Here is a 13,692-nt window from a genome sequence, read left to right on the forward strand (position 1 = left end):
TACGCTCGGATTAAACACGTAGCTCGGATTAAAGAGAATGTCAGAATACCCAGGCCTTATTTGGTAGTTAAAATGGGATTATACTTTTGTGCCATGTCGGAATATTCAGTGGTCGGGTTAAACAGGTTTAATTGTTATATACATTTGAGAATATCTGCTGTCTACACTCCGACTGCTAGGCAAGTATNATTTTAAAAAAATGACCAATTTGGCGGCCATTTTGAAAAAGTGTATTTATGTGAATTTCTTGCGCTTCACAAAGGGCCAAAATTCACCTTTTTTGACACTAGATTGATCACTTAAATTGTCATTGTGTCACCATTTTTAATTGTAGCAGGTTCAATTTTGCTGTACAACTTTATAATGTTCAATATGATCAAAATAATATGCAAAAAAGTGGAAAGTTATATATTATTGATATTTTTTTTACATATTAGGGTAACTGAAGCACTTTTGATTTTTGACCCCGAAAAAGGTGAAAAATAACACAAATAATAATGGGACAAAAAAAGAAGCACACCGACCCCCCATTTTTGTGGCTGTTTTAGAAAGAGAAACTCATTTTCTTTCGATTCATTGAATACTAAAAAAAGTTTATTACAGGATTTTTTATTTATATCAAGAGTTTAATCGGCAAAAAATTGTGAAAAATGTGCATTTTTTCATTAAAAAAAAGGGGGTAGGGGTAACTAAAATCGCATTTTTGAGTAAAATGAATAAGCTTAAGACATTTTACTTCCATAGTTTCAAAGAAGATAATATTTTTTATCAATTCTACAAACATTCATACATATCTGATAACACACTTGGAAGAAATTGTATGAATTTGTTCTGCCAATGGTCAAAACCCGAAAATTCACCTAAAATCACATATTGTGTTAAATTGGTATCTTTGACCGATCATTGCACAAAAACGAACGCACCGACATATAGGTTTTTTTTGCATTTTCTACTATGCCATTATCTCCTTTTTCCAGAAATCAATATAAGAAAAAAAGTTTAATACAGGAATGTTTTGACTACTCAGAGGTGTACATCCTTAATATCCGTCATTGTTGATTTACCCTCTGGTCGTAGTTTTTCAGAACCAGGAAACGAAAGCTAGAAATCCACCGGGTACTTTCTCTTACGCCTCGAGGTCAAGCACACATACATCACCAAAAATAGATTTCTGAAATACAATATTTATTCATAGCAAATATGTTGGAAATGTGATAAATATACAAATATATAAATATCATAAACAAGCTCTCTTTGTAATTATACTTCAGTAAAATCCTTAACGTTTTGAATAAAACCGAACTGCGTTAGGTGAAAACCGAACCGATATATACCTACATTAATATTGGCCACAAGCTCGAGGCACTTGTCACAGCGGACACCTGTGGACGTTCAAGGTCAATTTGTCAGTACGACATTTAAGCTGATGGTCTAGTAAATGGTATCATTTTCCTTTGAGGATATTGACGAGCATGGCGTTTTTTAAGGATTGTTTCGTATGCTATTTTCGTCCGTCTATTTGAACAAATCTAAAGTATGCAGTGTGAGTCAGAAAATAACAACTTGATGTAAAAATTTCTCTGTGTGATACACGAAACGCTGGCTGTCATTTCCGGATTATAAGGTAATTATTATACGTGATCTTATTGTACGTTCGAGTTTCTTTTAATAAAACTATGCATACTATCGGATACACCTTACGATATGTGCTATTGTTATCTTCATTTAACTAATGGTTGCCGACAGTTAATTGATAAGGATATATAGTTTGTGATATATTGTGATATATAATTGATTATATATAGTTTGTGATATGTGATATATAATTGATCATATATAGTTTATGATATACTGTGATATTTAATTGATTATATATAGTTTGTGATATACTGTGATATCTAATTGATTATATATAGTTTGTGATATGTGCTATCTAATTGATCATATATGAGTTGTGATATACTGTGATTTATAATTGATGATATATAGTTTGTGATATACTGTGATATATAATTGATTTTATATGATTTGTGATATATAATTAGTGACATATAGTTCCTAATATTGAATATTTCTGAAATCTCGAAACTATCAGTGCAGGTTTTTCTTGTAACTGTTAGATGTGTCATCCACAATTAATCAAAGCGAAACTATCTTTCGTAAAGGAAAAATCATATTTTGATGTGTATTTAAAACTTTTCTAGAACGTTCTCTTTATAAAATGATTCATATTTAAGGGTTCACATTCTGTTAGGGAAATGCAAGTTGTAGAAAAAGTATTTAAAAGATATATAGTGTCATATTTGGCTTTGTTTTGAAAAATGCATATATATTTAACCAGTCCTGTTCGTAATTACACCTTTATGATTTTTTTTTCAGTAACGCAATATTGAACATAAATGAGAAATTGTCAGTAATGAAGAAGGCAATATTAACGTTAGTTTGGCTGATGATAACCATTGCAATAGCAACGGAAATGTCGAATCACCGGACGCTGAAAGCAACCTACGGCATGGACGTAATCAATAATAAAACACAAGGACTTTTTAAAAGGAAAATTTTAGCGTCCAACACTAAAACATCATCAGAAGATTTAGAAAATAGTCAATACGTTGATGTTAATTGGGATAAAGACTTATTTAAATTAAGATTTCGGGGTAGAAAAGGAGGGAGATTTAGAATAAGAAGAGCTCCGAAGTCAACACTCGGAGAACCTTGGCCTTTGCCACAACAGTATACTGTAAATCGAAATATTGTGTTTAGTCTTGACAACGAAAACTTTGTGATTGCAAAAACATTAAAAACGTGTGATATATTAGAAAAAGCAATTCAAAGATATAAAGATATTATTTTTGCATTTGCTTTGGAAGAAATTCACGAAAATTTCGATAACCTGCTACCAAAGACCAACTCAGAGAGTACTTCACACGTGTACCAAGATACCAGGAGTATTAATACGTTGAGGATTGCCGTCAAGAATTCATGTGCCAAATACCCTAGTGATATCTCTAAAGAGGGATGTAAGTACATATTTTTATTTGAGATAACATTATTTCATGGATATTTTTATCAATACTGAAAGTGACTGTTCAGGAAGCTTAATGTCCTACCATCAACAAGTTATCGCAAAGTTAAAAGTAAGCAGCATGTTTTGTCAAAGATTGATAGCCAACAATTGTTCTTAAAGTTAAGAAGAGTTAGTTTTCTAAAAGTTAAGAGCCACCAATAAGTTTGCTAAAGGTAAGAACTATCAGAAAGGTTTAAAATAATACACTATATATGCGGCGCAACAAAACAATTTTAAGTTAATTGGTACCAAAAGGTCATACTGTAATATCATTATTATAACTTTTGTGAAGTATTTGTTTAAATCTTTTTCAAAAGCAGTATTTTATAAAAATGTCATGCATTTTACAGAATTATATTGGTTCAACATTTGAATGTATGCTGCATGATAATATAATTCAAAAGAAGAAAAATAAAAAAGAAATTACAGTGGTCGAACTTAGGACCTTTATAGGACCGTGAAAGTGTTGTAAATAAAAACACAGCGCCAAAATGAGTGTCCAATGTATTAGCCACAATGCCTGTGAAATATTATAAACATGGCTATAGATATAGATATATAACTTGACTGAGGGAGTTACACTAAGCCAGTAAAATCTTGTTTGGTTGCTTCATCTTTTATACAGAAGGGAGATTACCCAAGTAAAAAACTCTTAGTGGAACTCTTCTTCGCAATTATAACCGAAGCAGTGGTACCCTTAACCTTAAACTATTCATTCAAACATGTTTTATTGACACTGAATAGTCAAAGGGATTGGGCACACGTTCTTACAACTTACTAGACCCTCTCCCTTAAACCTATTTAAGTGAGAACGAAGACACTACTCTAGCTTTATGCGTTCATAGTGTGGAATTTAGACAAAATAACAGTTCAGATGAAGTTTTGATTGACTAATGTTTTACTGTGTTTTTCCTTTATGCTATAAAGATGTTCTCAGAGTCAACGAGTCAGGGATCCATCTTGACGCTGTGGAGGTGTGGGGGGCTCTGCGGGGGCTGGAGACCTTGAGCCAGCTGGTGTATAAACGTGGTGAAAAGGTACACATCTAATTTAGTCTTTATTTGAAAATTTAAAAATGAAAAGAAAAGATAAAGTATGAAAATATTCGAAAACTTTAAACCGGCAAAACTAACAAAAATAATGATGAATGTAAAATGTTCAAGAAAATCGTTTTTTGTTTTATTAGTTACAACAAAAAGTAATATTCATATTTTGATCAGTTTTATATCAGGCAGGTTTCGATTGACGACTTTCCCCGGTTCCGATATCGAGGTTTATTGGTGGACACAGCGAGACATTACTGGCCTAAAGAACTGTTGTATTCAATGATGGTAGGTAATCCAGGCACACATAAAGAATCTCAAACGAGCGTCTTTATAACGAAATAACATGCGTCGGATCATAGAATTATAATATGGTATTCGGAAAGAGTTGGACATGATTGTTAACCTCGTAGCTTTAATGATAAAACCAAAATATCGAAAATAAATCGATGATAATAGAACCCTTATTATGATTTTTATTGAATAGTGACGTCATAATGGGCGTTCTATTACAATATTTATGTGAAGGCGTTCTTACACGATCTGTCAGGTTTGAGATGTAAATGATGTTAATATCACATCACTTTAATTTCTACCAGATAACAGTTGACATTCTTCAAAAATACAAATTAACATCGTATATATGTCAATATGCTGAAGATGGAATTTTCCAGCACGACGCGAGTGGAAATACATCGTGAAAGCAGCGATAGATATACGCAAAAACACACTACCGAAAGCGAGAATGAACAGTGATCTTGATTTAAGTCGTTTTAAAAATATACATTTGACATATAGTGAACCATATAATTTGTTAAAGTTACAAATCACGGACAAGAAAGTAAGGTTATATATTTGCAAAATGATAACCTGCCCACCATTAGAACATAGTAAAAATGTAGCAAATGCGGGAAACCCTTCCATGATGTAATCCGGCATTTCGTCACGGACTGTAATGAGACATTCATTTTAAGGGACACTTTCATGGACAACGTAATAAACCACTATTATGTTCAACCGTATCTGCTATTGTCTCATATGGTAGAAGAGGAACTTGTAGTAGCTCTATTCAAAGGAACCATAGACAATCATGATTTTGATAACAAAACTGTGTGCTGTGAATTTGCGCAAGACAGTGCTTTTTTTCCTTTGGAAAGCAGCACAGGCATGTATTTCAATGCTGCAGACCTAGTATAATGTAAACTTTACCAGATTGAATGTAAGGGTGAATACACCCTCCCATAAAGAACAATAATACAGTGAACGATAACGAAATATGTATTAACCACATTTGTACATTGCATAATTTTCTTATTCTTAATTTTGTATTATACACTCTCATTTTTGAGGAATAAAGAATGATGATGATTAACGAGTACATACTACGCTGGCATAACAGTATTTTATTGGTTTGATTTCAATCATTTATTTGCAGGAAGCCATGGCAATGACAAAAATGAACGCAATACACTGGCACATCGTAGATGACCAATCGTTCCCCTACCAAAGCAAGGCATTTCCGGAACTGTCTGAAAACGTATGTTAAGTGTCCTTGCTAGACCAAACGTCAAATACACTGTTTACACTGGTTATACTTGTACTCTTTGCATGTTTGTGAAAATAATTGACCTGGTGTATCCCACTGCATGCTCGTAATGGGCGACTAATATGAGACGGCCAGAATCGGAGGTTTTCATCTGTGTGCTCTGTTTAGCGGGCATTGAAGAAACTTACACCTGCTGCAATAGTTCTACCCTTTTCTACAGCATTTAAAAATCGGCTTTCTCTTTGCACACCTGCCTTTTACCTATTTTCTACCGTTTGGTTAAGTAGGACGGTATTGTAATCAAGGGCGGTTTCTGGTACGGAAAAACTACCATGTGGTCCCGTGTGATTTATGCAATCCAAAATCATCACCAGTTTATTCTTTACTATGTGAGTGTGTTTTGTTCTAGAAGCTGGAACATTAATGCTTTATAGGCGTTTGCTGTCTTCAATTAATTTATATTGTCTGATTTTGTATTTGAATTTTTGTACATAACAGGGTGCCTTTCATCCGTCCATGGTCTACACACCGAAAGATATTGCCGACATCATAGAGTTTGCCAGAATACGGGGGATAAGAGTGATCCCAGAATTCGACATTCCAGGTACGACATTTTATTAAACGACAATTTATCATTAAACTAAAGACAATGTCAGAACCATCAATTAGTTTTCCCAAAATGACTTTTCCCAGATTGTTAAATTATATTCAAACAATTCTTTCATATGGAACAGGAACAACTGCAGTATGTTTAAAATTTAAACCTTGCACTAATTCTACATGTAGAACCTGTAGAAAAAACTCTTTAGCTAGGGTTCCATCAGTTGAAAAACTGATCATGACGTCACTGAAGAACACAGTTTTGAATTATTAGTAAATATCACTGTTGTGTGATTATAGACAGAGAACAGTCAACCCAAGGGGACGATTTTTGAAGCTTGATATGATGCTTTGGTTCGATACAATGATTGCCTGGTTACATGAATGCCTAGTTTTAGACTGCTTTTATTGGGCTTACTTTTCATCTTGTCTTAATTGAACCTTGTTTTCCAGTTTTTATGTTCATTGGTGTAGTTGCAAGATTTTATGAACTATCAATTAGAGAACTGTGATTTAACGTTATCACGACAGTGACGGATAGTCGGTTGGCGCAGTGGATAGCGCACTTGCCTTTCACCAAGGCGACCGGTGTTTGATTTCCCGTTCGGTCGTTAAAAGGTATGGGGTCATCTGCCCGATCACGTCGGTATTTCCTCGGGTACTCCTGTTTCCTCCAAGATGAACCTGCGCGTTAAAAATCCGGGCCAACAAAAATGATTAATATAAGTCGAAATAACCTGTTTCATAGATGTTATAAAGTAAATAAAGTTTATATATATTAATCACAACTGCAGGTCATACGTTTTCGTGGGGGCTTGGCAAACCGGAACTGATGGCTCAGTGTTACTCTGATACAATGGAGCCGATACCCGGTCACTACATCAATCTTGATCCCAGCCGTAACAAGACGTACGACTTCCTGGAGACATTATTCAAGGAAGTCATGGGACTATTTGAAGATGCCTACATACACACCGGTGGTGACGAGGTTCCTCTAGACTGCTGGTAGGATGATATCCGATATTTGTAGTTAAGCAACCATTCCCCCTCTCCCAATTGTTTATAAATCGTTTTATTTTATATCTGTGCGCGTTTCTTGAAAAGAACAGAGTTGTGCTAACATATTGCTTGGTCATACAGTACATCGACTAACTTGTCACTGCAGGCTCAGGTTTATTTTCTGCTGTATCCTTAACTTAAGAGAAAATCAGAGAAACCAGATGTACCTCACAGAGTGCTACAGTGCAGTCTTTCCTTACAACGTGTTCCACAGCTTTAGCTTGCTTACTTACGAACCTGTAATAGAATAAACTTGCTGTATCCCACTGAATGTTAGCGTGAGAGGCGGGTGTCTTTTGTGTTCTCTGCATAGTGGTCTTGTTCAACAAGACTTTTGTTGTCTGCGCAAACTACGCAAAACAGAGAGACTCTTGAATTACAAGTGACCAAGCGTCTGGTTGGACGAGACTATCTACATAGGGGACATTGAAGGGGCCGAACAAGAAACAAGAAATCTGCTTGCAACATTCGGGATCGCTCTTTTCTTTTCTCGTCCCTTCCTACTTTTTTCCTTTTTTCTGGTTTCTCCCTAGACACCCGGTCTCACATGATTTTAAAAGTTGTGAGGACTTTATCTCCATACAAAGCAAATGTTTCTGTATTGTTAATGGATTACCTAGCGTAAACCTTATTTCGTCGTTGATTTATCTTGTCAAAATATATTCTGTTTTGACTGTGTAGTTGTCGTCAATAATTAATATCTCCTTATCATGGTATTGTTGTCAAGGCGAACCAACCCCGGAATTCAACAGCTTGTTCGCAAGTTAGATAACAGTTGGAAGACGCGAGAAACGGGCAAACCTTTAACAGCGAAGGCATGGAACTACTTCGTAAATCGGTAACACATCTTCATATTATATTTGTTTTATTTATTTAATTTTTAAAGATATTGCTCACAATTTGCATTTAGTTATCTCTATGATGTCATTCTATCAGAAACCTAGTTGTTTTGCAAGCGAAACATGCTTAAAATTTAGTTACAGTATAATACTTTATTGAGCAATAAATAAACTACAGTACATGAAAACATGGAAAATTCTCAAAAGGAACAGAATCATGTACCGTCATTTTCTGTTGTTAAACTATCCTAACTATTTCCCCTGAATAAATATATCTTTGTGAATAGGTTATTTATATTGCATTACTATTGACTGGCCATGTCTTACTCTCCCTATCTATCTAGTTAATGAGTATATAAGCCCACTGCACTCTGACTGGAAGGATACTTCATTAGAGTTCTGTCTTGTCTATTTCGTTTCTTGTTCACTTTTTTAAAGCATAACCAGAAGAAATTTCGTTAAAGAGCTATGAACGCAATTTGAACAGCGTCATTTTGAAGCTTTGCCTCCCGCCTCGAATAATATAAGAATATGAAATTGAAGATATGCCGTTTATTCTTAATGTGTCTATTGCTTAACACTCGCATCTTGGCTTAGTTTAAACATTTCTGTTGTTCATATTAAAGAGTAAACTTTTCATGATTAAATTTAATTACTTGCAGAGTAACAAGTATGGTTAAGAGGATAGGAGAAGAGAGAGGCACCAAAAAGCGTGTGATCATGTGGAACGAAGCGTTTAGAAACGGCTTAAAGGTAAACTTTGCTACAAATCATATATATTGTGTGTCAGTGTACGAATAACTTAATAGATATTGTGCATATGTACAAAACTATAATTTTTTAATTTAAATGGTTTGGTTTCTAATCCGCATTCTGACATTAAGGCTTTGTAAGTCCTGAAATATCACCAGAAGATATTGGGAGATAATGGTGCCTGATTTTGGAATAGCGCAGCATCAATTATTCAAATCTATGTAAATATTGTTTCAACGTGTTTAAGTATTACTATATCTAGCAATGACTTTACGTAACAAGGTGGTAGACTGCTGGCGAGTAATCACGCGGATGACTGTAACCCACTAGGTGAAATTCATACGTGAATGGTGTATAGGAAATACTTAACTACGAATGAATTGTATGTTGTAGCAAAAATAGTCAATTTGTAGCATTATTGAAAATAATTATCTACAACTGATGTATCTATATAGAAAAACAGCGAAAGGGGAAAGGTCCCATATCACGCTTAATAGTGATTCATTTGACCTTTCTCACACTGAAGATTCCTAAATGAATGAACTGACCACGTGGTGCACTTATTACTTCTCTTTGTTTGGTTTGCTGTATCGAGGAACTTATTTATCAAGGAGATGCTCGCTAACTTCGAATTTTTCTAGTTTTCTTTTTTAGTTTTTTTTTAATAACACACCTACATATAATGTGAAATAGTATAATAAACATCACATCCCCATATTAAGCCTAGTTTAAAAAAGAAATGTATTTTTTTTATGAATAACTGAAATTTAGACTATGTCTTTACCTTTATCATGCTCTATGAAGTAGCTTTAGTATACAAATACCAACATTCCCCTTTACTGTGTCATGCATTTCCTATCCGAAAAATTATGCTTTAAGAAACATATGAAATATCTCTTACGAATGGTGATTAACAACAAACAGGTAACTCTGACTTCTCTTATAATGTCATTTTATAAACGAGTTTATCATATACAGATATATGGGATATGGATATTTTACCCTCAGGTGCAGAACTCGGGGGCAGAACCGACACCAAATCGGCACGTCACAGTAGAATACCCATATCCCAAATACCTACAGAATGATTGACTCTTTTTTCTCCAACCTCTAAACACAGTGTCATGAAACGAAATGTTTACCAGGAGGCTTGATTTTGTATATTTGTATGTCAATTTAAAAAATATATTATGTACATTTCGTATTCGTGTGCGTGCTTTACACTTGTGTACGTTACATTAATGTATTTGTATCAGTTTGTAATTATATACAAAAACTATTGTTTTATTTAGTATTTAAAACACCAATTAATTGGTTAATCGTTATTTTCGTGTAGATTCCGAATGACTCTATAATACAAGTGTGGTTTGGCAACTCAAAAGAAGTGGAAAAGGTGATCGAAAAGGGCCACAACGTGATCTACTCGGAGTGCTGGTATCTAGACAAGGTTCAGTCCAACCTACAATGGCCCCAACACTACCTGTGTGACCCAAATAGTCGTACACCAGGTATCTTATGTACTTACATATCACAAATACTATTTTTATTTGTAACTGTTCTTAAACCTTTTTCTCAGTGAGGAATGAGACTTTGCATCAGTTTGAATAAATATTCAGTTACAGGCGTGCCGACTTTTAAGTTTCTTCACCATTATCATCAATATTTCAAATATGTTTCGCAATTCCAGGGCATGCTGTATATAGATTCTTAAAAACGTACACGAACACTAAAAAGTTTATTGCTGTAATTGCCGAGGTTATGTCTAGACTTTTAGTTCATATTCATAGCCCCCATCTCCCAATTACATTATGTACATGTATAAGGGTTTTAATTTATTACTACAATGTATGTAAGCATACCGCCTATTTAATAATAATACCAATTAAGTTACTAAATTTTCATTGTTAAAAGTGACAGTATAATTATTAATACGCGTATCATCTGTAAACTAAGTTTATTATGTACATGAGTATTGATCAAGGAAGAACAATGATGACACTTTACCATGCCTTGTATCTCGTATTGTATTCTACCAAGGGTTTGAGAAGAGAGAAGCTAAGATATTAGGTGGGGAGGCGTGTCTCTGGAGCGAACACATTGCCAGTGAAGTCGCCATGTTTTACGCCTGGTAATATACATTTATCTGTTTGTATCGTAAACTCATATTGATTTAATGTTTGAAAGTTGTTTGAACATACTTAAATCACATGATGAGACTTAGTTATACTTTGATATAGAATTCCTGAAAAAGACACCACGCTTTTTAATTAATTTTATTCATTAAATTAAAGGATGAGATTTGTTTTTCCGTTGAAATATGTGTCACTTTTATTCAGCGATCAAATTTAAAATGAAAATAAATCAAGCATGTTAATGAATTTCCAAATGAAATATGAAACATTTATAAAAGAAAAAAATTCTCTCGCATATTAAATGAAATGAATTTATAGTGTAGTCAGCACACGTGACATAATAGATATGAAAATGGTTACCGATGACGATTTTTATTTTGTTCCTTGAAGGCCACGGGCGTCCGTCGTTGCTGAGCGACTGTGGAGCCATAGGGATGTCCGAGATATAGACAAGGCGGCAGCTCGTCTTCAAGAACACAGATGTCGCATGCTCAGGTAAATGCAAAATGAATAAAAGAGATAAAGTCCCTTACTCGTTTCATCACTCAGCATATACAGTTAATATATAATTGTAATATACAACTTGAATACACATGTGTTATACTCAGATGCAGCTTTAAATGGTAAATAAATATATGTTATAAATGATATAAATATATGTAGCTAAATATGAAATATTAAGCAAATGTCATGTTTAAAGCAAAGGTACCTTGCGTCTGTGGAAAAAAGTAAATCTTTTTAATGATATTTGCATTTCAAATTTATTTGTATTTCTCAAGATGTACGTTTATATGTATCACGTTTTCTTAAAAGGGGTTTCTTTTCAAGAAATTGCGGTTTGCATATATATAATATTTTGTAAGAGTGTGTGTTGGCTATAATTTTTTCTCTCCACCAGGCGAGGATTACAAGTTAATATGATCAATGGGCCCGATTATTGTCCTCCATTCTCAAATGTTACTAAATCAAAGGTCAAGCTCGCTGACAAGGTTCCAAACACAAATAACGATGCCAAGGTTCCACCAAAATATGACGAACAAAAGGTTAAAAACCCCGAAGACAGACAAATAAAGATGATTATCGACCAGTTAAAAGAAGATATCCCAATGTCAGTGAAGGTATGTAAAAGCACTAAAGTATTTCGTATTTGAAATACTAGTAAAGTGTAGTTGCACATCTTCATTGTTGACTGATCTTGACTATGTGTTTATCAGAATATCGTCATGATGTAAGCTGATCTGATGGCTAATCAGTGAATGTCAATCTGTCAATGTAAAGAATGAAGACCTTGTAGTGAATACCGTTGCCAAAGCTGATTTTAACCCAAGCTCTTTGAAGGGGTTTATGATGATGATTGCATTACTTTGTTCAATTGTTTCATCTGTTACTTTTGTTGTCATTGTTCAGTTGTCTGATTCATCTCTAGTGCTGTTTTTCTTTCGTTTCGTTGCTCTTTGTTCCTATGGTTATCTTTCTTTTGTTTCAGTCTCCAATTATTGTTAATTTTCTCGTTTTCCCTTTTGTTTCGGTGTGTAATCCGTTCCGTTTACACCATTTCCCTTGTTAAATGTCTCATTCATTTGCTTATGTTGTCCGTCTTTTTGTTTCGGGGTTTATCTTTGGCTGTTGTTATCTTGACAGATACATTTAAATGGGGGTCATTTTCTAACATACTTTTCCTCTTCATAACAGATAAATGGTATGTTGTAATAAATTGGCGATCTAACGTGACATTTTTCTTTAATAGACGACTGTTTGATAGGGAAATTGTGTGTTATCCTCTTTTGGGAAGTACATTCTTTATCACTTTTGCAACTATAAATGATTTTTGCAAAGTTTTATGTATATACATTTCTTGGAAATAATTTAAGTGAGTTATGCTATTTGATTTTTTTTTTGTAGGAAAACAAAAAGCGTAAAATGCGACTCAAAACCCAACAGGTACGATTTACAAACTTTTAATTACTTGAAAATCTGCTTTAACATTAAATATATCTTTGAATATTGTTCCTGTTGTAATAAACATTTGAATTAATCTTGTTTATATTGCACTTAATTTTTGAATGAATCATGTGTCTATTGTTTCTGCTGTACTTATTATTCTTATGTCTATTTCTTTCGTTGCATTTAAAATCTTTATATTTTTTGCTTGTGCTGTTCTTAACATTTAAATTAATGTCATTTCTATTGTTTCTGTTGTAGGAAACCGTGTTCACCATTATGTTATTTCTCCCATTCCTTATGTTTACGTTGTTATACTGCTTTTTAAAGATAAAACGATCGAAGTTCCTGGGAAGGATACTTTATAAATTAAGCATTACAAATTTATGTTGATATTTTTGTATCCTGATATTAATTTATATTTGAATAAATTTATACATTACATCAAATAAGTTGGTTGTTATGAAACAAAGACCTGTTTGCATGTAGCATGTACCTGGTTATTTTGCAATTGTATGTGTGTTAGTTATATTGCAATTAAATGTTAAAATCGCTATAAACTGTAGCTAAAACGTTCAGTTTTGTATGACTCATGTGTTCTGCATCTCTATACAGACTTGACGTTTAATTATCAGAATAATCACTCCAGCATATCAAAAGCACCAAAACAATGCGAAGCGTAAACAAACCCATAATTCAGACTAAAAATCTG

The 13,692-nt window shown here is 33.7% G+C and overlaps 1 protein-coding gene across 1 annotated transcript; it reads left to right on the plus strand.

Moving 5' to 3' along the window:
• The first annotated feature begins 1,455 nt into the window (after positions 1 to 1,455).
• LOC110447823 (beta-hexosaminidase subunit beta-like) lies at positions 1,456 to 13,473 on the plus strand. The gene is made up of 15 exons (XM_021493763.1): positions 1,456 to 1,624; positions 2,380 to 3,020; positions 3,995 to 4,104; positions 4,288 to 4,398; positions 5,546 to 5,647; positions 6,155 to 6,260; positions 7,051 to 7,261; positions 8,043 to 8,153; positions 8,817 to 8,907; positions 10,244 to 10,415; positions 10,945 to 11,035; positions 11,430 to 11,534; positions 11,938 to 12,157; positions 12,942 to 12,980; positions 13,242 to 13,473. The coding sequence occupies exons 2-15, from the start codon at positions 2,417 to 2,419 to the stop codon at positions 13,371 to 13,373; spliced, it is 2,205 nt and encodes a 734-aa protein (XP_021349438.1). The 5' UTR covers positions 1,456 to 1,624; positions 2,380 to 2,416; the 3' UTR covers positions 13,374 to 13,473.
• The last annotated feature ends 219 nt before the right edge of the window (positions 13,474 to 13,692 follow it).

Source organism: Mizuhopecten yessoensis, unplaced genomic scaffold (assembly GCF_002113885.1).
Source record: "Mizuhopecten yessoensis strain PY_sf001 unplaced genomic scaffold, ASM211388v2 scaffold3627, whole genome shotgun sequence".
NCBI classification, from domain to species: domain Eukaryota; kingdom Metazoa; phylum Mollusca; class Bivalvia; order Pectinida; family Pectinidae; genus Mizuhopecten; species Mizuhopecten yessoensis.

What these genes read in the sequence shown, in the direction of transcription:
- LOC110447823 (XM_021493763.1), top strand. Translation starts at nt 2,417, where the DNA reads ATGAAGAAGGCAATATTAACGTTAGTTTGGCTGATGATAACCATTGCA. An exon ending in TGTATAAACGTGGTGAAAAG is followed by an intron (nt 4,105 to 4,287) that starts GTACACATCTAA and finishes TATTTTGATCAG; the next exon opens with TTTTATATCAGGCAGGTTTC. An exon ending in GTCGCCATGTTTTACGCCTG is followed by an intron (nt 11,036 to 11,429) that starts GTAATATACATT and finishes TGTTCCTTGAAG; the next exon opens with GCCACGGGCGTCCGTCGTTG.